Source organism: Dermacentor silvarum, chromosome 2, assembly GCF_013339745.2.
Source record: "Dermacentor silvarum isolate Dsil-2018 chromosome 2, BIME_Dsil_1.4, whole genome shotgun sequence".
Taxonomy (NCBI): Eukaryota; Metazoa; Arthropoda; class Arachnida; order Ixodida; family Ixodidae; genus Dermacentor; species Dermacentor silvarum.
In genome coordinates, this window is record NC_051155.1 from 219,769,839 (window position 1) to 219,794,974 (window position 25,136).

General features: G+C 46.0%; 1 protein-coding gene across 1 annotated transcript in view; it reads right to left on the reverse strand.

Annotated features, from left to right (window-relative positions):
- Nucleotides 1–25,136, reverse strand: part of LOC119442684 (potassium voltage-gated channel subfamily H member 8) — an 81,326-nt gene that overhangs the window by 23,526 nt on the left and 32,664 nt on the right. The window contains exons 5-7 of the mRNA XM_037707649.2: nt 23,001–23,174; nt 19,280–19,511; nt 3,012–3,172 (exon numbers count right to left, since the gene is read on the reverse strand). Of these exons, the coding sequence (XP_037563577.1) occupies nt 3,012–3,172; nt 19,280–19,511; nt 23,001–23,174 (567 nt within the window). The remainder of the gene's footprint in view (nt 1–3,011; nt 3,173–19,279; nt 19,512–23,000; nt 23,175–25,136) is intronic.

Consider the following 25,136-nt stretch of genomic DNA (forward strand, 5'->3'; position numbering starts at 1 on the left):
GGGCCGGTCGGCGCAACTTGGTGCTGTAGCAGAATAGCAAGCACAGTTTCGGGCAAGAGAGGAGAGGGCATCGAGCGAGGGTAGGAGTGTGGTATACGTGTTCGATTGCTATGGATAGGACCTCTCCAGCTCTCCGCTTACCCGTACCCTCCTTTTCCAACACGATGCTGCACTTGCACTGCCCGCGTTCGCTCGAACGAGCGAGTAGCATCGTCGTCAGTGGTGCTCGCGTGTCGTCCTAGTCGCTCAAGCGCGCACTCCAGACACGTCCGAGCGAGATTGCCGAGCCCCGTGCGTCTCGACACCCGAGCGCCATGCGACGACGCCTGCGCCTCAATTTCCGCTCGTCGTATACGTTTCGTAAGCCCACCGGCTGTGCAGCTCGCTCCCTCATTCACGGAACCCGAGCCTTTCTGCTCCGGGCCACGGTGTTCTGCGCCGCCGTCCCCCGACTGTTCTTTTCTTCCGCACCGATGGTGACACGTCATTTTCGTCGTTGCTGGAGTGTCCTTTCCTGTGCTGTCTGCCTTTCTTTTCCTCTGAGCCAGCAAGATGTGTGCTCGCTCACTGGATTTCTGGATGTCGACTTTTGTTTCGGGCACCTTTTCACCGCGTTAGACCTTGGGCTAATGACCCGCTGTCGTGACCCACCGTCCGCTTTCTTTTTCTTCTTTCCGCTGGACAGCCCGCAAAGTCGGAAGTTACTAGCGGGCTATGACAAAGTTGCTATCGTTGTAGTGCTCGCTATTTCTGGCTGGCGTGTACGTCGGCGAGCGACGTTGCCAAAACATCCAGGTCTTCGCGGGGCAGTTCATTGCGACGGCTACGCGATATACCGTGCGGAAGGAACAGAACATCTGTGGAGCCTGGTGGACTGTGTTTTCTTTTTCGCGCATTATACCGGCGTGTTTATGACACCCGAGCAGCAACTAAAGGAGATGGCGCGTAAATTCTGCTACACGAACTGATGCAGAAAGGTCTAGGAAATTTCGTTATTTCGGGCACCAGATGTTAACTGGGGGTAATGAAGCAAATGGCGGTGCCGACTTCTGATTGATATCTTGGGTTATTCTGTATGTACAACACACTTTGAGCCGACACGTCACGATTAAAAAAAAGGAAACGCAAGTCTTCAGCGGCTCATTCATTCGTCTTAACTCTATTACTGCGAAAAGCAGCGTGAGAATCACATTCAGCGCGCAGGCTATACGGGTGTAGTCAGCCGCCAGTATTTGAAAATTTCTCCATTCTCCAATCCATAAGATACTTCTGCAGTTTATAAGAAAGTTCTCCAGACCGACACGTTCAGTTCAGTTTCTTGCTCCCAACTTCCGTTTCTTTTCCAGCGTCTGAGGCTGCGCATTTTTTGGCCCGAGTTCTCGAAGAGCGCCCATCTGCTCCTGCGCAACTTCTCGCCGCCTAATACCGATAATGTCCCGCTCTTCTCCCTCTTTCGGCTACTGCGCAGCGGGCGTGGGATCAAATCCCGGCCACGGCGGCCGTATTGCGATGGGGGCGAAATACAGAAAACACCCGTGTACTTAAATTTAGGTGTACGTTAAGGAACCCCAGGCGGTCTAAATTAATCCGGAGTCCCTCACTACGGCGTGCCTCATAATCAAACGGTGGTTTTGGCACGTAAAACCCCATAATTCTTTTTTTTCTGCATCTCGGTAAATCCCTTCGTTTGAGCAGATAGCAGCTGTTCTGTTAAACATAAAAAGGCCGCATGTCATAAAATGGTAAATCTGCTTGAAAAAGTTGTCGCAGTTTCACCCGAAAGGCGAAGCATCAATTGCAGATAGAGAGCAGTAAGGATAGTAGTTTTATCCGCTGTACAAACTTTGCAGCAGCACCGGCACACGTTTGACGTTAAAAGCCTCTGATATAAAAGCACTTGGTGCCGCAAAATTAAGAAGAAGCTCTACATATATGGTGAGAAGGAGGAAAGAGACTTCTGCAGCCCTTAAGGGAGCACGGCACAGAACGCGCGTTTGTTCTCGCTGTGCGTTCAAAAGCGCACTCGCACATACAGCGTTCGGCGGCGCGCGGCGACGAATCTCCATTGACGTCATACGGAACCTCACGGCGACGGCGACGGCAACGGCGACGGCGACGCCGACGGCAGAAATCTGCTTTGGAGTGTCCATATAATTGCTATCGCAATAAAATCGGTAGATTATTTATGCTAGCTGAAGAGGTACCTCACACGAAGCTTCTGCCGATACGGATGCTGTGCTTATTGCTATAGTTCTGCAAATGCTCTGCGAAGCAGTTAGACGATACAATGACCTCCAAAATGTTTTGGCGTGGTGCATGGTTTGAAAAACCACACGGTGAGCAGAAAATTCATACCCCGTAACTACTGAATAGACGCCTTGTTCCAACCTTCCAGTCAGATTTAGAAGGGCCTCAGATCACTTCTGGTACCCGAAGTCTGACGTGTTCATTCTGTTTTGGACATTGCTTAAGATCCCCAAAATTAGAAAAAAAGCACATCTCGCTCGTTGCTCGTGCGCAGTAAAATTTGACCGCACTTTAGCAGAGTTCTATTGAAGAATAACTTGATTCTTAGAAAGTAGTAGAAAGCGTAGAAAAATGTTAAATATAGCAGCCTTTGCTATTGTTTTTCTGGGAGAAGAACAGAAAACTAATAGATTTTGAAGCTTTATCACAGAATTACTAAAAATGTAAAAAAAAGTCAGTAGACCTACTTTTAAATCAGTAGCTGTGACAGCACTGGGCACAATACGCCTCGCTCTTCTTTTTTTTTTTTTTTTTTTTTTCAGAACGCGCCACCGGCTCTGGCTACTGATTGGTTGAGACGAGCCCTAGCCTTCACTGCATAGCACGCAGTTCTTGAGACGGAGCACACTCTAGTTGCGACGACCTGCTTCACGTGAACACGCCCCATTCGGCGGCGCCATGACCCCTGGGCCGCGCGTATGAGGATTCAGTTAAGCGGGGCTGTGTAGACGCATCGCTTGTTCGTTCCGTACGCGCGCTCTCACCCTGTTGTACAGTCCAGCGGCGTTGAGCAAGTCGAAGGGCAGCGCGGCCAGCAGGTCGACGATGAACCAGCCGCGCAGGTAGTTGAGGGCCACCGACTTGGGCTTGGCCACCACCTCGCCCTTCTTGTTCACGAAGGTAGTGCGGAAGTTGAGGCCGATGTCTGCGTGGCAAAAAGAAGGTAACGATGAGGTGTCGGCCCTTCAGCGCAGTGCCAGAATGACATGTTTGCATTCAGACAACCATCTATTCTGGATATTCAACCTTACGATCTTATCTCTCCCCTTTATGCTGGAGCGAACTGGTCGCTTTTATAAGCCTGGCGTGCTGCGAGCCGATCGCGCAGATTGTAAATTAACAGAGGTAACGAGTAAACTCTCCAGAATAACGATCGATGAATCATCGCATCGCAAGGCGTATCACACGAGTAAGAACTACATGGTTCTTGCAATAGCGGAGCAAGAGTAGAACCTAAATGATGTTGGGGAAGATGCGTATTTGGTGCGGTAATACGCCATGTAATGAGCTTACTGTGCATTTGTAGTTGCTCATCAGGTAACTCAACGACAGTTTTTTTAAGGCAGTTCCTGTAAGAACATCCTGGCTTTAGAGAACGTATACCATGCAAAATGTAACACAATTTACGCGGGAATAACCAAAGTGTCGGCTACCCGAACATGATCATCTGTCGTAGCTACAACCCAACCTGTTCCTATCGACCAAACACTTTTTAGTACTGTGTGCCCGTATTCACAAATCAGTTAATACGCTGTATCAGTTCGTACAATCAGACCCCTGCCTATGTTGATACTCAGCGTCGCTTTTGGTTAACGAAGGCGCCAAGTATCGTCAGCAAAGGCAGTCTGCACAAGACTGACTGTTTTTACGAACAAAAGAAGGTCTCTGAATTTGTTCCCTTAGTCATAGTTACCAAAGAAACGAATACGCTTTACTGAGGTGTGCATAATAATAATAATAATAATAATAATAATAATAATAATAATAATAATAATAATAATAATAATAATAATAATAATAATAATAATAATAATAATAATAAGAAGAAGAAGAAGAAGAAGAAGAAGAGGAAGAAGAAGGAGAAGAAGTACAAGAAGAAGAAAGGCACCACAACTCTGAAAGGCCTGAGTACGGTGGCTACGATAACTGAAACTGTTTAATTCCATAAGGACAAAAAAAAAAGTTACTGTTTCGCCCGTAACGCGAAGCATTAACGCGGTAGCTGAATGGTTTCGTGCGGTGTTTGTTGGAGTAAACATTCGGCAAGTGCGAGTGAGCAATCTTCCTTCGAGAAGTGAAAAAAGCGTCAGTCGAACTCGTTTGTGGAAGTTGCGCCTCCCGGTGGTGGAGTGGAAGGACTCGGCTTTTCTTCCACCTGTTAGATTCTGTGGTTTTACGTGCCAAAACCACGATCTGATTATGAGGCACGCCGTAGTGGGGGACTCCGGTTTAATTTTGACCACCTGGGGTTCCTTAACGTGCACCTAATGCGCGGTACACGCGCGTTTTTGCATTGCGCCCCATCAAAACGCGGCCGCCGCGCGACCGGCATTCGATGCCGCGATCTCGTGCTTCGCAGCGCAACGCCTAATTAGCTGACTGAGCCACCACTGCGGTTATTCCACCTGTTACCTATCCGCACTAATGCACTGGTCTCTACTAAAACGGCCATTTAGCTTCTTAGTGATGTATTCATTTGTTTTGTTTTTCTTCTGAAATTGATATTTCGACTGTCCCATTAATAGGCCTCACGCTATTCTTCAAGAAAAGGCAGCGTCAGCGCCTACCAGTAACCGCGGGAAGAAGCCGGGCGCTAGAAGAAGGCCCATGAAGACGAATGAAACGCGCTCAAATATTGTCATTAGATGTAGAAGAAGGAAATATGATTTAGGACCACATGCGCAACCGGGAAGGCGAAGCCTAGAACCCGAAGAAGGCGCGGACGCCGGCTCTATCCAGCAGACAGATGTTGGCAGCTGCTGGCGCGATCGCTCTCTCAAGGATCAGTAATTTCCACTTATGCAGCGTCGGCAGAAAATATTTTTTGTTTGTGACATGTCAGAAACAGACAGTAAAAAGAAAGGGGAAAAAAAAGAGCAGGATGGCTGAGAGGTAGAATCCTGGACTGCCAGTCAGTTGGTCCTAAGTTCGAAACCATACTGCACTAAAAGCATTTTTATTTGTTTTCTTCCTTCGTAATTTTGTAGTGTAACATAGCAAGGAATTTTTGGATTCCAGCGACGACGCCGGCGGACATCCAAAACGACCAGGGTAGTGAGCCCATAAGAGCTATAACTGTAAGATGAGTGGCGCGCTCACGCGACCTTAATATGCTAAAAGAGCACTGTGACGCCTCTAACAAAACTATACCGTAGAGAGGCAGGTATGCAAAGAGCTCACACGTTGCGGATGATGCGACCTCGAATATGACCAGCTTAGCACGGCGTTGATGCGTGTTATTTAGGGGTCGGCTCTTAGTGCTCCCTCCATTGCGATTATTCATGCGTCCAGGTCAACCTTGCCCATGTCACCAAATATCCCTAAAACGCGTTGCTTTCTGCGTCAGGATGATAATGTAACCTGATGACTGCTCTGGCGGAGGGGCTGCGGCTGTAATATGCATGTCCTCGTGTGCGCGAGTGGATGGGCAGAGTAAATGATCGCGCGGCGCGCGCGCTTTAGATGCAATATTAAGCCCGCTATGTCGTCACCTCGTCTGGGACAGAGTCGCACGAAACATTTACCGAGAACAAAAGGGTGAACGCTGGTATGAAAGGAACAATGGAGTGTAGAATAATGCCAGAAAGTGCATTAGCCGGCACGTTGCCGAAGAGAGGTATTCGGGAATGGGTTATGCATAATGTGAGAATTCGCTTATTGCACGTTGTTGCCGGATGACTTGTTTCTTGCCAAAGTAAGTAAACCGTACGTACACAATGACACACCGTTTCGGCCGTTAAAGTTTGGGATAGAAGAAAAACGCTGGCAGCACTTTGCAGCTATTGCTACTTCACTTCAAATAACAGTGAAATTTAGGAGTTGTACTTTTATGAAAGAGGTAATAGTTATATGCCTCACGTCGCATGAGTAGCTATAATCACAAAGAGAAAACATTGGACCAAACTCTCATTACAGTGAAACTCGGAAAACGACAGACAATGAGCTTTAGCCAAAAGTGTTACTTAGTTGCCTAAGAAGGGTAATGGGTCTGTGAGCGAGGGTCATGAAAATAAACAAAATCGCTCACTGCCTGCCGGGTCAAGCCGACCTCGCGCACAAGCTCCAACAGAGCGTTTATGGTCCACAGGGTGTGGGAATGATGTGGTGACGCAGTCCGTGCCTGCCGTGAGGCAATTCCGCGACCTTTGTGCTTACTTCTGAGAGGGGAGTCTGGCACACTGTAAAAATGGTTTCCTGATAGAAGTACAGGTACCAGTGTCGCACACACTGCGACACTGATAGATAAATAGATGAATAGATAGATAGATAGATAGATAGATAGATAGATAGATAGATAGATAGATAGATAGATAGATAGATAGATAGATAGATAGATAGATAGATAGATAGATAGATAGATAGATAGATCAACTTAGAAATATAGACGGGTCGCCCTTACTGACGTGCCTCTAACATGATATTCTACACTTGGGAAGGGATTTCGGGAACGACAGAAGCAGGAGAGAAAGATAAAGAAAAGGTGGCGTGGCGAACATGATGAGAGGTGTACATTGTTTTGTTTCTGTAAAGCGCGTATCCACCTTGGTGGACAAGAGTAGTCACATGTAGCGAGCAGACGGTCTATAATGTAGTACATGATTTACATGTAGTACTGTTTTGGTCAGCTCTTGTCACCAAAGGCGTATTTGAGTGGGAAAGCAGCTTTAACAGGGCATCAATTAGAAACGTGTAAGTCGGTGCTGTCTTTGTCGTGCTCAGGTGCCTATGCTCAATGCGTTCTGTTAGTACCTGGAAACTTGGCACGCTGCTCTCGCACATAGCTATTTCGTGCCACGGTATCCAGGGCAGTCGTAAATTTGCAACAGGATGAAAGAAGTGATACAGGCATCTCTTCGAAGTTTATGATGACGACGATGAAAACACTTTATTGAGGGCGGATAAAAAAAAGACAGGAAATATGTACGTGCCCAAAGTGGCACATATCTCCCAAAAGTTTAACCTTAGATTTTATAAAGTGTCCACATTATGAGCGGCAAATCACCGAGCGACTCCATTAAACCTTATGTGTTCTGATGAAAGAAGCCTAAACGACACATACGAAGCGGTCTGAAAGCTGAAAGTTATGCTTAGGCGCAGTGACAAAATATTAAAAAAAGAAAATAATAAGAAGGGTTCAGAATGGTCACATGCTAGGAGCGCTGTCTATGCGAGGGGCACATCAACCGAGGCTTGAAAGGCGAAAGTGATTCGGTCACCCGACAGGAGCAGACGAGAAATAATGGAGATTGAGGCTGATGGTAGTAGCAGGAGCACGACAGGCCCGTTTCGGAAGACGCGGCAAGGCGCCTTCGAGGGCGGTATCGAAGCCGAGAAGTTCCGTAAGCAAGGAATCAATGACAGGCCAAAATGCGGAGGAAACAAAAATTAACTAAGAACACGCAGCTTCTTGAAGAACCTTCAAAGAGTAGCTCTTAGGAGCACGCTAATACAATTAATATACGTGCTCCCAGCCTCTCCTGAGGCGATATCGGCTCGAAGGAGGAAAAAACAAAACAAAAAACAAAGGTATAGCCAAGCCATAGATGCGCAGCCTTGATCCACTGGCCGACAACGGTGGCCGTTGGCGACTAGGCGGCAGAGCACCTCTGGGGAGTCAGTTGCCGGCCACGCACATTACGACGCGGGGGTGGCCAAGGGAGGCCGTCTCTTCTTTCTCGCGCGAAGGAAACGGGAAACGCGCGAAAGACGCGTGACTGGTTGCCTGCGGACGTCGCTTGCGGGCTCGTCGTCTCCGACGTCGTGCTTCCCCCACACCCTTCCTCTCCTGGGACCCCGCGGTCACTCCATCAGCCGTGGCCTTGGCCGACATGGCTCTATGGACACTGTCTGACCACAGAGAACCGTGCAGCGCACTGGCCGCCGTCTGAAACGGTGGCTACGGCTCGCTGCTGCCTATAGCACGAAGTGGCGGGCTCGATTCCCTGCCGCGGCGGTGGCGGCCGCGTTTAGATTGATTGAGCCGGAATGCAAGCGCGCTCGCGCGCCTAAATTTAGGTGCACGTTAAACGATGCCGCGTAGTCGAAAATATTCCGGGGTCCTCTCACTGCGGTGCCTGTTGTAGCCCTAGTTCTGCTTTTAGGCGTCAAGGGCCATCGACCAATCAAACTGACTGATTACTTGCTTGTTTAATGAGGTTCAACGTCCCCAAGTAACGCTGGATACGCGCTGAGAAGCGCCGTTTAGTGGAGTGCTTTTTGAGTAACTTTGACCACATGAGGTGCTTTAACGTAGTACGTCAGTATTTTCTCATACCGACACCATAGGAATAGGGCCACCGTGGCAGGGAATCAAACCGGCGATCTCGTGCTCGCCAGCAGAATGCCTGGCCACTTAGCCAAGCTTGTGGCGGGTCGACCTATCCTTAAAATATTAGGCAGTGCATTGTCGAAGGTACAGATTTGAGATCAGGTCAATGGGCAGCGGCGCATCTACTGAGTCGTGCGTGACTAGCTGACAGGCGCCAGCGTGCTGTTCACTCTCGGTAGCTTCAGGCGGTAAACCCACCGAGCAACTTTCCGGCGTATTTTGAGCGAGGCGTCGCCTGGAGTCAGCGGGTTCGTTTCACGACACGCAATACTCACTCTTTTATTGCGGTCTTTTATTCGTCTTATCAGTGATGATATAAAGAACACTGTTGTCGGCGTAACAGCGCGGTGAGCGCGCAGTGTGAAATGGATGAGACGCCGCATCGAAAACACGTCAATATGTAGCGTTTCACGTGACCGTCTTTTTGCAGTGCTATAGTCGCGGTGCCAGCCAATGAACTAGTTAAGAAGCAAGTAAGCAAGCGTAGTAATAACTCACTAACTAAATTCACATGGTGACATGGTGAGGTTGGCTTTTCGGCACAGCGTACGGTTCCAGACATTGCCGCATTACTCACACCTATGTAGCGAGCTTTAAGGTAAGTGCGCATGAAGTAGTTTCATATACTACACGTACGCAGTGCTAAGTTAATAAAGGAGGATTTATTCACGTAATTACCGCTTCGACAGTTAACTGGTCGCGATGTTTGTAGTAGCGAAGCATTGCGCAAAAAATCCAACTTATTGTTCTCTCGTATTCACTGATCGAGAGGGTCTGATATTTTACCGATGCAATCCGTATGGATTCCGGTCACTCCATACGTTTTTATTTAATATTATTTGACAGTGCTACTGAATTCACGGAGAAGCGCTATACGGAAAGCGCGTGGAAAGCAGGTGTAATGATTGGACCGTATTTAATAGGGTTTATAGTGCGGTATTACGATGCGCGAACGTGCTTGCGAACTCGGCCGGCCATCTATCTGGTGGCGCCAGCTCCGTAGTCTCCAGAGTGCTGCACGGTTCAGACGAGACAGACCGCAGACACCGGCGCGCCGGCGCTCTTGTTCACGCCGATGGACGAGGATGCGAAGACTCTCTACTACTGTTTGCCTCTCCGCATGTTCTTGTCGTCGTCGTCTTGCCTCGGCGTGTAGTGTTAGCGAAATAATGAGAGACGGTGCCGCCGCGCTGAGTGTATACGTACAGGGCGGGGTGATGTATATTTACTAGGAGAGATGATACGGGGGAGAGAAAGAGAATGGGCATGCAACACACGATGCCCCGAGGAGGATGTGTGGAGCCTTCGCTGCGCGCGCTGGGTCTATAGACGCGACAAGATGATAGCTGAGCCGGGACTGGCTCGGGTGAAACGGAGACTGCCGGAGGTGCTGCTGACAGAGTGAACACGCTCGACGGGCGAAACTAGAGCACAAGAGACCGGGGACAGGACTGTCTCGTTAATGTAAGCCCGCTCCTAGGTAGACAAAAAAAAAAAGGAGAACTTAAGAGGATCGACTTAGAACAAAACACACATCGTGCGAAGTCTACGTCGTTTCTTTTGCGGTTTAAACTGCAGAGATGTGCTTTTATACTGAGAAGTGTATATCTAATTGGTCCCAATTGTTAACTTGAGTTCGTCGATTACTTAAAGGGTAACGGATGCGCTGCTAAAAAACAGCTGAGGTTAAGTCTGAAGTGTCTACGATGATGCGTGTATGTTATCGAAAAAAAAAAAGAAAACATTACAAAACGTAAGAAACTATATAGGGTGTCCTTCCAAAAAAATGAAAGTAAGAACATATTTGGTACAAGATACGATTTTAAGACCTAAGGTGTTCGATCTTCATACCTGTGACGACCGAACACCGTAGGTTTTACAATCGTAACTTGCACCGTGTTTCTAAATCTTTTTTTTTTTCGTTAAACATCTTGGCTAACGTTAGCAGGGACACGCGGTATATAAACGGATAATGAAGTATGCTTAGGGATTGTGGACTATTAGCGATAATAAATATATTATCAGCACGCCCTTTTGCTGTTGATCCTCCACAATACTGTTTGCTCCAATGCTGACAGACAAGGGAAAAAAAAAAAAAAAACGCTGGAGTAGCCCATTTTCCGCGAACAAAGGCGTACGCCTGAGGAGTACCAACAATAGGTTCCGAGGACACTTAAGCACTTTTTATGAGTTGTGAATGCGAAAGCACTAATGTACAATTGGGCGCCGCTGAGCGGCCCTTCGAGTTTTGCGCTGCGCGTAATGTTGGCGTTAATGCTCGTTCCGGCCGCCGTGTATTGGGAGAGTTCACGACGATGGTGGTTTTCGCTGCGTGCATCTTCGCTCGTTTCCCTGCGGTCTCCGGCTCCCTTACTTGGTCTGCGGTGTACTGGCGTGGACGGCCGCGTTTCGCTACTGCCGAGGATACGGCCGCCGATGGAGTAGGTGCATCAGACTCCATAGCGGTACGTGCTGCCCTACCTAGCCAGCAAGCGCGAGCCAGCGTCGTGACGTGGCGTCGCAGCCAATGGGAAGTTAGGTGTCGTTTTTTCGCTGCTACAGACTCCGCCAGCTTTCTCGCTCAACGAGCCATTTGACGCTTTGGCATCAATAAGTAAAGGAAAAAAAAAAGGCACCAATAGCCATTTTGAAGCGGCAGGGTGCTTGCCTTTTGCAAGACAGTGGTGGTGCAGGTACAAAAGTAAATAAATAAATAAATAAATAAATAAATAAATAAATAAATAAATAAATAAATAAATAAATAAATAAATAAATAGGAAGGAAAATCCCAAGAGAGACGATGAGACTAAACTAGGGCAAAGGCACCACTGAGAGTCATCCGAGAGAAAGAAATAATGAAGTAACAGGCAAAACAGCGGAACGAAAGAAACCTGCTAGGAGCGGCTCATCGGAATCACTCTCGACTGAGGCGAGTGAAGGTGCCACTCGATTCTCATTACGGTCGTGCAGCACATGCACACACACACACAGACACGTAGACTGTCGCCTCCACTCTCGAGCTCCATTGAACGACAGCGCCTAGGACAGCCATCCAGACAAAAGGTAGTGTCCTCGTACGCCGAAGAACACGACTTCGTCGATGCCGCCCCCCATCGGGCCAGCGCATCCATGTACAGGCAAACAGGGATTTCAGTTCCGCTTCGCGGCGAGAAGGCGTCATTGAGTCGCCGAGTAGCGCGGCTTGATATTGTCTTGTCCTGACTGATACTACGGATCGAATGGGAGTAAGCTGTGGTGTGACGGACAGCTCATGCTTCGCATTGTTTCAACATGTCTACTGTTGTTCTATTGCTTGTCGCGTTGATCTCTCTTGCTTTCGTTATAGTTATCCGTGCTGCGATGGCTCAGTGCATGGCTAAGGCGCTCTACTATATACTGAGAATGACGTCGCGAATTCGATTACCAGCCACGGTGGCCACACCAATCAATCAATCAATCAATCAATCAATCAATCAATCAATCAATCAATCAATCAATCAATCAATCAATCAATCAATCAATCAATCAATCAACCAACCAACCAATCAATCAATCAATCAATCAACCGATCAATCAATCAATCAATCATCCAATCTGACATTTATTGAACTATCCCCTAGCGCAGTTGGCTATCTTGGCTACATTATATGACGGGGAATCTTCCCCGTAAACCTCTATCATCTACTCGAAAGTCTTCCTCGGTGTGCGGCCTTTTAAGAAAGTAAAGGGACTTGATGACTGCTCTGTATTCCACTGGGTACATTATCTCACTTTGAACTACTTCAGTACTTAGATAATAACTTAGATAATAAAAGACAATACTTAGATAATAAAAAAGGGGTCAGGAGAAATCCTTAATGAACGCCACTCGCTTAACATGCAGCCCAACAGAACTTCAGCCCAAGATCCATTCCAAAAGAGACATTAATGGGAGCCCACATAACCTCATCGTAAATTCAGCACAACTTATTCAACATGAGCAATAATACTGCTCCCTACATTCCTGGCCAGGCATTTTGTACGACATGCGTTTCTGCCGAGTGGTCGTCTGTTCTCGTCTCCTTCAATGAGCCTGCACGTTGTGCAATCTGTTCGTCTCCCAACTGGCGTCCATTAGTGCCCTCTCCTCAAAACATTCTTACTCCGGCTAAATACAAACGCCAGTATCAGCTGTCTGCCTGTCGGTCTTCTTTTTCCCCCAGTTATTCTGAGCAGCGGAAAGGTATGCATTGGCCACAGGAGCAGCAAGAGACAGCGAGACCCCACGCTGTGGTCAGTGAAGCCATGCCAAGCTCTCTACACCGTAGACGGGCTCTTTGAGCGCTTGTGCTAATCATTCGAATCATTGGGTTCATTTTTTATTCTCATTTTGTTTGTCCTCTAAGCCTATACGTCGCCCAGAAAGGTCGCAGGTCGACCACGTTGCTCCATGAAAGAGCACGCAAAAAAAAAAAGGGAAAGGAAAACAGTCGAAGCAAATGAAGTGCTTGTAGAGTGCTTCAGCGCATAAGGCTGGAGTTCATATAGTATAAACAAGCAAAAAAAAAAAAAAAAAAAAAAAAAGAGAGAGAGAGAGAGAGAGAAGATATTGAGTCAGAGAAAGCGTATCGAAAGAAAAGATCTTCAAATCACGACAATTAGGGTGCAGTAAAAAGCACAAAACAACACTGAGGCCAACGAAAAAAAAAAAAAGGAACGTGAAGGAAAAGACAATACAAAGCAGGCAATTAGAGTTTCATTATGGACGTCGCGTTTGTCTTTTAGAGCTTGTACGTGCGTTGTGGGAGACGAAAATCATCCTAGAGAGCGCGCTAGATCTTTCCTAAGTCCAAATCGAAGCTCCGGTCGCAAAATTTCTCGCGAGTCTGTGCGTGTGCTCGGGCTTGTTCTATCGCCGGGCGAGCAATTACAGAAGCTGTCGCTGAGGGCTTTCAGGTTCATTCGCACAGCGAAGGGAAATGAAGCAGCGAAATGTGTTTTATCTACCGACACGTTAATGAACCGCAATGTTCTTTCAGGGCTAGGGAGAGGAGTGGTCTGCGTGAAGTGCGATGGAGTTCTGTTGCTCAGCATATAATATTTTGCGCGAGTAAAACTGGTCATTACGGAGATAAAAGGGAATGATTAAACAACACTAAGACGGTGCTAGTATATCGCTTAGGACTCTATCACGACTTCACACAGGTTTGGCTTAACGTATGGAAGAGTTGCGAGCGTACTGCTGTCCGTGATTACACTGATGGAGGTTCCAGAAGAAAACGCAGCCTAAAAGAGACACGCACGTGAAAAAGGAAGGGGGCCGTGGACTACGTAATCGTAGGCTTGTGTATGACTGCCTTAAGCTACGGTTTCTTTTCTAGAACCCTGAACAGGCTAGCCCAACAATAACTGCTACTAAACAATGATAAAAGTTTGAGCATTTGTGAAGTTAGAACGGAAAAGCCGCAAAGCAGGGACACTACTTGTTTTCTATTTTGATAAAATGTCGTCTGAAGTGCGTATTGGAACTCCGTTCAAACGAAACCTGACATTATAAAGTTAAAATATCAGTAATACAGTTAAAGATACAGTTAAAGTATCTGTAATCATAATAATGATAATAAAACAAACATTATGCTACGTACGCAAAAGCTGTTTGCACCGATAGTTTATACGGTTCGTTACCTTGCCAACTCAAACAAGATTCAGGTGATTTAGATTCCAACAAAGCGTTCGATCTGCTTGTGTTTAAGCAAAATCATTCTGTTTCAGAGCGTCAGAATGATGCCGTAGGTAGGATTAAGTGGCGTCTAACTGAAGAGATTGGAAGCACTACGCATCTCACAACTCCAATTCCATATGGGAAAATAAATTTGCTTTAGAAATAGATAAAAATAAAAATAATGATGATAATAAAGAAGACACTTGAACAAGCGCGAACACTAACACATACTAAAGTTAAAGAAAAAACTGACGAAACATCAACAACGAAGCATAAAATCATCCCCAGTATTTTGAGCCAAGTGTCCGCACTTATCAAAATTATTTCACTGCACGGAAAACTGTTAAGATAGAGGTGGTTTTATCCTTGCAAAATTTTGCCGGCATTTGTTCCTCCCGAGCCCCATGTCTTCCATATGTCATTTTCCAATACTTCATCTGAGAAAATCCGATAACATTCAATGATTTTAGACTGCTTGACTGACTGCACCTCCTTCACTTCGTGAACCACAAAGGAACCATACTCGCTCGATGCTGTCCACAATAAAGTACGCCGCACTTTCACACAGTCCGCAGCAAGGCCTACCCGTTCGTACTTTAACGATGGACAGCCCGGTAACAGGCGTGCTACATCTCTGATGTTACAAGTGGAGGACATTGTTGCACACAAACGTAATTTCGCTGAAAACGAAATTTCGCGAAAAGTGCCAATATTTGAGACGACGTCTTTTATCCGAGCGTACACTAAAGAAGAATGGATTCAATTCGTGCTTTGGTCAATCTTTATGTCAGCGCCGCCTGCGTAGTGGAGCGTCTACATTTTGTATTCTTACTGACGCTCGCACACGTCGACTCACATAGAGAGAACACTTGTTAGGGCGCTGTTCCTCTATCGTTCTTCCGAAACGTGGGTAGTAACGCCAAACGAGATGAAGACGACAAAAGAGCACGAAACACCTGTCACATGACAATGACAGAAATTGATGAAACGTGTTCGAAGCTGAACTGGAAAGGACATCCCAGTGGCGCATCTAATCCGCAAAAAAAAAAAAAAAAACGAAAAGAGAGAAAAAAAAAGGAAAAAGGATACGGGTAAGCAAGGTCAAGGTATATGTGACTGCTCTTATGTACTCGTCTAGCTTTACGACACGTGTCATCGTCGGTCACTGCTGAAAGCAGGTTGTCAGCTCGATAAAGATATCAACTTCTTCATAGCCATGTCGGCGGCATTGTCGGGACGGTCGTTGTTTCTTCTTCGGGTTACTTCTCTGCTTATTGTGGTGTGATACAAGAGCGCCTGCTAAGGGCAGGCACGTGTCCTGGCCAGGTACATTTCGTGAAATTTTTATTTGCTAGTTTCTATACGGGCTTTTGTTGCTGTATTTGTCGAGTTCTCGTTGCAAAGAATCCTCGCGCAGAACTGTGCTTCCACCAGACCACTGCAATTTTTCTTTAGTTTGCTTTAGTTGCTTTAGTTGAAAGCCCATTGGTTTTACTACTCCCCTCCCCCCCCCCCCCCCCCCCCAAAAAAAAAAAAAAAAAAAGACATTGACGTATAATGTGCAACGCTATTCGACGGACTGGGCGTTCGTGATTTTACACAGTAAAATCTGACAAATTAAAGAATTATTCGTCGGACTGGGCTTTTGTGATTTTCCAGAGTAAAATCTGACGATTAAAAAAGAAAGCGCCACGATTTTATTTGGGACTACTGTGAGGGCTTCTAGACCTTGAATTTATTGTCTCTCTTATCCTTGAAACAGGAAAAGAGCTCGCAGGGGAACACGAAGAGCAGAAGATAAAAATAGAGATCAGATAAAAGCCCCTGTTGAAAATATGCAGTACGCTCATAAACGGAAAAGAGAAAGGGGTAACTCTCCATAGCTGTGAAAAAGGCACCGACGCAGTGTGCATTGCTCTACAGCCGGGGTTTCGGAGTTATTACCATGTGCCATCCAGTGCGATGGCGGCATGCACTGCTTTACTAAAGCTTTCGCGGACTCTCATAAGAGCCCGTGCTTGTTCTGTGATAGAATGATTTCGTTTACTGTTCTAGCATCTCACCTTCTAAAGCCGTTAGAACGAACATAACCACAAGTATGTCAACCGTGCTCCCTCACCACATTAATGTTACCCTGAAAATTTTTGCCGACAACACTGCTAACTTTCCTTACGTACACACTACACCAACAGTCAGCTAAGCTGAGAGGCAGTTGCAAACGTTCCTGTCGCCACTTTCCCGCTGTGGTGCAACTTTACTGTGCCGCTTCTGATTAGGAGTTGCTTTTACGAAAGCCTACTTATTCCCTATTGGGATGACAGACACGTTCCCGTCTGACTCGTGCATTTGTGAAGAGACGATCAAAGACGAACTGTGTTTTTAACGCGATAGCGTTAAGGGCCCCGTGTCGCAGAAAATCCGGCGACGACCTCAGCGCATAATAATCATGCCGAACCACATCATCCCGAACCACCCCGACTGGGCGGGCTCTTCGCGTGGCGCAAGGCGTTAGTGAACAAAAATCTAATTTCTCAAAGTAAAATCCGTCAGAAAAATCGTAAAGTAAGACTTAACCACAACTTACAGACGGTATAGGGTGGGATTGTAATTTGAATATGCAAGAAAAAAGCCTGATAAGCAGCCAGGAATCTTTGAATGCTATCGCGTTCCACTATTAAAGGCGAAGCTTAAGCGTCCTACAATTCTGATGGTGTTTCGCTGTAAATTGGTTCTAGGCAACATTGAGGGGAATATTGAAAACCGAGCCTTTCTAAGTTTTGATCGGGCCCCATGTCGCAGAAAACACGGTGTCGGTGTCGGCGTCAACGGCATCCAATAACGCTATCACGTTCCACTCTTAAGGCGAAGCTTAAGCGTAGACTCCAAGTTTTTGTTATCGTTATGGGGGGTAGTTGAGCGTGACGTCTTCGGGCTGTGTTAAAGTGGCTAGATCGTAGACCATGGTTTGAGACAAGTGTCCTTGGTACATGATCCATGCATCGTAGGCTCACGAAGGAAGGAAGGAAACCATTTATTTGGTCCTGGAAGTTGTGAGTTCCCTCACAAAGTGGGCTGCTCCCACGTTGGGACCGGCAGGCAGAGCCTTTTGGCCGCGTCGTGGGGTTGCTGGATGGCCCATAGTTGCCCGGTCAGGTCCGGTCTGCGAATTGCTACCTTTAGGCTGTCCCGATCCTTGGTGAAATTTTCGTTGGTTCGGTTGCACGACCAGGAGCATGTGTTCTAAATCAAGTGGTGTATTGCAGTCTGCACACTGTGTGTTAGAATATTTGTTAGTCTTCTTGGTGCGGGATAAGTGTTTGTTTGTAGTAGTCTTAAATATAGTGCCTGTGGGCCATTTTAGTCTTGGTTGCTAAATTCTCTTCGGCTGAGATATAGGCTCACGAAGCAACGCGGGTTTTAGTGCAGTTTGTGAAATCAACTGGTCCTCTGTGACTGATTGTAGGCGGGATGGGCAGTCCACATATTCGCACTGCTAGTGCCTCTTTCCCCTTTCTTTCCTTCCTTAGTTTTCTTTCGTTCTTTTCCCCTGCGTAGGACGTAGCAAATCGGACGTGCATCTGGTTGAACTTCGTACCTTTTCTTTCTCTCCTCCTTCATAAGCTGAGAAGCATTGGTCGCAACAACGTCGAGAAAGAAAAACTAAACGAAGCTTTTGTACCTGCTCGAGAACTTCCCCATATTGACCAATATGACATCAAAAATGAAAGGCAGAAACTAGTTTCAGACTTGCAAGAACACCGCACAAACGCTGCCAGAGTTAAGGCGCGTGAAGACAATTCAGTTTGCAGACCAGGCAGTTGCAGTGAATACCGTACAGCTGTGCGCTAAGCACTGTACTGATGTATGCTTCAGTCGATCTTAACAGAATCAAGCTGAAGTCCTGTTTGAACTTTAGGAGCTATTAAAGCTTCGTTTTGACCATACCAGCCTGCTTTTCTCGAGCTACATTCTCTCATGTTATGTGTTTAAAGTTCAAATGCTAAACTTTTAATAAATTTATTGTTTTTTTTTTACGTTGAAACTTGATGTGTTTTCTATTTCATTAGCCTTTATGTACGACATCTTCAATTCTTTCACGTGATTAGCAGCAGCTGCCACTGTTATTTACTATAGTATATTTTGACCTTTCATGTACATAACAATATCCCTGAAATAGATGGAACTGATTAGCAGAAGGCAGCTATCTTGGACTACTGATAGCGCCCTCCTTGCAGTTCTCCCACCATTCCTAACTTTGTTTCCGAGCACGTAATTTCTAAAACCACGCAGTAAAATAACGTGTTTTGTGAGCAAAGAAACAAAACAAAACAAGAAAGAACAGCGCACGAAAGGCAGAGACAGAGACGCATACATCTTGGTGACCACAGTGCAGTTGTGTTTTCTGTACCTCTCTCGATGTCCCCGTTTTAGTGTGTGTGTGTGTGTGTGTGTGTGTGTGTGTGTGTGTGTGTGTGTGTGTGTGTGTGTGTGTGTGTGTGTGTGTGTGTGTGTGTGTGTGTGTGTGTGTGTGTGCGTGCGTGTGTGTGTGTGTGCGTGCGTGTGTGCGTGCGGGTGTGTGTGTGCGTGTGTGTGTGTGCGTGTGTGTGTGTGTGCGTGTGTGTGTGCGTGCGCGCGCTTGCGTTAACATTGACGCTCGACCGGCCCCGCGAACGGAGAATCGTGAACCGGACCCATCATCCGTCGGACAGGAAGCGCCGAGCAGACGACGCGACCGATGAGCCTTTCCGAGTTTACGCTTCACCTATTCACTATGGAGTTTCGCATCTGAAGCTTAGCGAGCCAACGCTTAGCCCGATTTCGTTTTCCCTTATTTCCTTCTCCAAATTGGTCTCGAGCCGTGAAAATAAATATATTATTCTCTCTCAGTGCTATTTTTCGTTCGTAAACAACAGTTCGTAAAAAACAAACAAGCAAACAAAAGCAAACAAACAAAAACAAACAGACAAACAAAATACGTTGGGCGCATGCGCAGCCTGACGTACCGATGATGAACATGGCCTCGACGATGACGTCGGAGATGATTGTCCTGTTGCCGTCCAGCTGCGGCTCCGCGGCTGGCGGCGGCAGCGCACTCCCCGCCGGGACACCACCGCCAACACCCGCGGCCGCCCCTGTGCTGCCGTTTAAGCTGGCGACCAGCTCGAGCAGCGAGCTCTCGTTCAGGCCCGCCGCCATCAGAGCCATCCGCCGCTGCTGCTGCTGCACGGTGTGGCTCTGCGAGAATAAGGCCAAGGCCGGAGCGTTGCTGTGGATACGCTGCGGGACTCAAACGGTGTGTGGGGAAGTCCACGGGTGCCTTTTCTCAAGACACTGACCTAAGCGAAGGTCTTGAAAGAAAAAGTTACCGCCCTCTCGAATGCAGCCCGAAGCTGCACGGTGCATTCCGGTAGATGCGGAACCTATACTTTCGCTTTTAGGATGTTCACAGAATGTACTTGGTTATCTGAGTCCGCATTGACAAAACGTTGTTAAGCTAGAAATTATATATTATTAGATTATATTATACTTTATGTATTAGAGCCAGACACATTATAAGCACAGGCGACCGACCAATGGCAAACAACACTTATAAAGGAGAAGCTTTGTGAATTCTGCCCCTGTGTCTTGCAAACAGTTCTAGCGCAAGAACTTTTTTTTTTAATTAAATGTATTTAAGGAGAGGTTGGTGCCTATATGTGGCGCCGGCTACTCCTCTTCTCTTGCATGATAGTTGTCCTCAGAATGTTGTCAAAACTCATATAACTCACAAAACTCACAAAACACATGTACGAACGTTCACGTAGAAAATCCTAACTGAAATATAAGTAAATGTTAGCACTACAAAAGAGTTCACATAACATAAATACTCACAAAACTGAAGTGTTCACACACAACACATGAGTTCACAAAGCATAAATGTTCTCAAAACCAAGTTCACAAAGATGATGTTGGGCACTTGCGAATTAGGTCCCTCTTGAATGCCGTGCTCTAATTACAACAGTCTTGTGCGCAGACACAAATGCCACATGAACACGAAGACACAGTAAACATGTAATCAAGAGTGCCTGCTAATAATAACAATACCAGCAATAACTAATATCCGACTCAGTATTCTTGTGATATTTTTGATTCCTGCAAAAATTGTACCAAGGCGCGCGCAGCGATGTTTTGTTGTTTTTCTGTAGGCCATGTACCCAAAATTTTTCCTATGGATAGTGGTCGTCTGTCCAAGCCACGTAGTTTTTCTGAAAGCTTCTTACGGGAAGCGTCATGTTTTTTACAGCGTAGAAGAAGGTGTTCTATGTCTTCTTCAGCCTCTCCACATGAGCATGTAGCACTATTAGTTTTTCTTATCCTATACAGGAAGCTTTTAGTATAGGCAGTGCCTACACGAAGCCTATGTACTGTTGTTTCAACCGATCGGTTAATTTTAAACGGAATATTGAATTCTTTTCCAGGATCAATATTACATAATCTAGAGTTCTGCGCATCATTTATGAACCAAGTTTCCTTGGACAATTTACCGCATAGTTTGTTCAATAAACAACGCGCGTCACTCATTGTTAGAGGAACTAGTGATAATTCATTCTTTTGATGAGCCTCACGAGCCATTTGATCAGCCGTTACATTTCCTATGATTTCACAGTGACTTGGAATCCACTGGAAAGCTATGTCATGTTGCAGATCTTTCGCTGTGGCATATATCTTCTGTATTTCATATGTCAATGTGCTGTTTCTTTTTCTTAAGCTGATTTCATTTAGGCTCAGCAATGAGGGTTGCGAATCACTCAGAATTACCCAGCGAAGAGGTCCTGAATGCTGACATATGTAACGTAAAGCAGAAAGTATTGCGTAAAGTTCTGCCGTTGTGGACGTTGTAAATTGGCAAAGCTTATAAGATTTTTTCTCTTGGTATGTAGGTATATAAAACGCTGATGTAGAGCTTTGTTTCCAGCATGATCCATCGGTATATACGTGAATGCGATCTACGTAGTTAGTGTAAAGATGTGATAAAGTTAATTGCTTTATCGCAACTACGGGCATATCACATTTACGACCTACTCCAGGAATTGAAGTGACTATTTCTGGAATTGTAAGTCGCCATGGGGGATGAGTTGCGCATGCAGGCCAGTATTCGTAAGCAGGTAGTAAGTTTTTGCACCGCCGTATTTCATCATGTATGCGTGCACCGGTTCTACCTTGAAGGTTTTGGCATAATGGATGATTAGCGTGTTGTGTTGCTAAACGAAAAAAGTGACGACAAGTTTCCGTAAATCTTAGTGCATGAAAAGTTGGTTGGCGGGACTCAGCAATTACCAAAGCACTGGCAGATGCACGGGGAACACCAAGACATATGCGAAGGCTTCTGGCCATTAATCTTTGAATGGTTTCCTCTAGATTACGGGATATTCCATGTAGTACAGGAGCAGAGTATGCTATTCTTTGTCTAATGATCGCCGAGTGAATGCGTAATAAAGAAGAGGTTGAACTACCCCATCTCACTCCAACAAATCGACGGAGAATGTTGATTAGGGAGCTGACTTTCTCCTCTAATGCTTTTATTTGGGGAGCCCATGATAACCGTCTGTCTATAATAATACCTAAGAACTTGTGTTGTCGCACAAGTTGCAAACGCTGAGAGTCTAGCACAAGTTGGAATCTCTTGAGGCACTTCCTTGTAAAAGGAAGTACAGCAGTTTTCTCAAGTGAAATAATCATACCTCTACTTTTCAAAAAATCATTAATCACTGTTAGGCCAGCTTGTAACGTTTGCTGAACGGCTTGAGTACTCGTGTCAGAAGTCCATATGCACAAGTCGTCTGCATATAGTGAATAATTCAAGGTAGCAGGCAAGATATGGGGTAATTCAGCCATAACACAGTTAAATAAAAATGGACTGAGTACACTACCTTGTGGAACGCCTTGATTCACTTTATGCTCTGTGCTTTTGCCACCAGCAGTTTCAATATAGATTTTCTAGTCTCTTAAGAATTCCGCAATCCATCTCAGTCTTCGGCCAACTATGCCCAACTGAATTAACCCATGTAGCACGTGAGTGTGGCTGGCTGTGTCAAATGCACGCTTTATGTCTAGAAACACTGCAATGGTGACTCTTCCACAGCAAGAACTTTAATGTTCAGCAAGAACTTTAATGTTCAGCAAGAACTTTAATGTGGATACAGGCCACGAAGTTTGCATACATGTTTATATGCGCGAAATAGCCTATTTCATTTGTGCATACACTGCCTTACTTAAAATGTGCGTAGCCTTGGCTAGCAGTTTAATGTGACCAGGTACATATCCTCCCAATGCTTCGTGGTGCTTCCGTGCTCTTTGTATTTAAGTGCCGAGAATGGCTTCATTTTGAATTTTAGAGCTCTGGCGAGTTTCCGCTCCCGAACTGGCGCGTTACGACTGTCATGTTGTGAGCACCTTGGACGGACGTCACAGTAAAGCAGTATCTGTGGATTCACGGGCTCTTGCGGTTCATATAGTATGGACTGTGAGTTGGTCCGCAAAAGAAGAACCCGGGAGAATTTCGGCCGAATCTCTGATACTGTGTCCCACGACGTGAAAACAACTCTACATGCTTTTAGCGATTTCGCCGCCGTTTATAATCGGCTGCCATTAAGTCGCAGCAATGCCAAATTCACATTGTTCAGTTAAAAAGCATCGAACCTTCCACTTGTCTCGCGATGCCAACTGAAGTCGTGGACGACGTACCTGCATCTCGCCGAAGCAGGCACTGTAAGGCACGACGACGGCGACGTAGACCGTGGCGACTAGGATGAGCCAATCCCAGCAGGTCTTGAAGGCGCCGTAGTGGGAGAGGATGAAGCGGGACTTCTTGATGGCCGCCGTCTTGTATTCGGGCAGCGCCGTCGAGTGCAACAGGTTCTGTACGCAGGCCGCAGAGAAAAGCGCGCCAGAGGTTTACCGTGCCATCAAGACATGAATGAACTCTGTCGACAATGAGCTAGCCATACCCGCCTATATTTGTACAACTGCACGAAAAGGTCAAGTAAAGTGTCGGGCGTTACATACTAGGGTACAATAAACGCCGTATACAATCGCGCCTGCGCAATGGTCTTGAGCTTTCATAGATTCTTTAGCTCATTTCACTTTTAACACTGGTTGTGCGACTAACATTTTTTTTGTGATGATTTGTATACCAGGACACAGTGTACAGCAATATATCCCTGTTATCGGAACGTGAAATCCGAGGCATGGGCACAGTTTTAAGATTTGTATTACAATATGTACAGGTTATGAAACTTTCATGCATGACTTGCTAAAATGTTTGTATATACTCGCCCGTTATTGTAAACGTAGAGAATACGGTGCTGTTCAAACCTGGTAATCATTCGTTACGGCACCATAAGAACTCGACAAGAGGTTCCACTCAGTGCGTTAATTGAGAGAGTGAATAAAGGTCGTTTTTGCGCGTTGAAGGGTGAGGTACTTTACAGAGAAAATTAGGGGCACAAGTTCAGGCTAAAAAATTATAAGACGGACAATAAAAGGATTAGGTTTGTGATAACCATTTTGGGCTTCGTTCTGACAAATTGGTTCAATAGACAACCGGTAACATTAAGGTCTGAGCACCGGTAAAGACTTTGGCAAACAACCAATCACTATATAATCGTAGTGCAAACCAGGTTATGGAAAGCGAGTTGGAGGAAATGCCAGGAAAACGCCCGCATGAGTAGAATATTGGAAGTAGATAATCTTTCTATTCCTTTAAACTATGTTAAATTTGTTTTTCGTATAATTAAATTACCAGTCTTGGCCGCTACCGACGCGCTCCCAATCACTGAGTTTTTTTAAAGCTTGGTGTTTCTCGATAACTTGACTGACGCTTGCTGTCTCTGCAAGGGACAAACTAACTCAATTTGACTGCGACTGAAAAACATGGCACCCGAAGTGCTTAAAGCGGAATGGTTCCGCACTGAAATTTAAAGCGTAAAACTAGCAGAACTGGCGCAAAGGAAGGAGCAAAACCTATAACGGAACGAAAGACCCGCGTACGACTCGGATATATCAGCAACTATTTCGATTGACGATGCAATTGTAGCACATGTCTGAAGCAACATCGTCCGCTCCACACTGAGGCTTAGGAAAAAATATATACAAGATGGGAACAGCGCGCGTGCCACTTAGCGGAGGTATGAAATTGGGAACCAAATAGAAAAGCTGACGCGTCCTTTGAAGCGCTGTTTCTCTTGTCTGATGGCCTCGTCGGGCCGCCTACGCCGATGCCTCCTCGTTCTATTATGAAGGCACTCGCCTTTATACAACGCCCGCGTCCTTCCTCTGTCTGTTGTACCCCTACCACAAGCCAATGTATTCGGTGCGTTGCCAAATTCAGTTTCACCCTATTTTCTTGCCTCTTCGGAATCATGAAACGCCTGCTGCCGCAAAACGGATTAAGAATGGGCAATTCTTCGGTGAGTTTTTGTCGATTGTATAGAACATGAACTCCGTGCGAGAACTCTGCACAGGAACATCGGATAAGAGAACATCAACTATTTCATGTCCAGCGTACTTGGAAAGCACCTATCCAGCTTTTTGAAGGGTATGCCTTTTGCAATATATTGCGATAAACAATAAAAGAAGTGTACCCACTACATGACGACATACTGGCACCGACAGCGAGTACCTAGCCGTATATAGTTCCCAACTCGTTTTACTTTACGTTTTTGTATATATTATTGAAGCTTGCTGCACACGTTCAACCAGACGTGTTCCAAATATATGCGACACGTTTTAATTATTATTATTTTTATCTGAGTTCTTGTTTTGATGAACTTGGCATGCAGAAATGTACACACAGGGCATAATTTTCGACTACATTTCTAG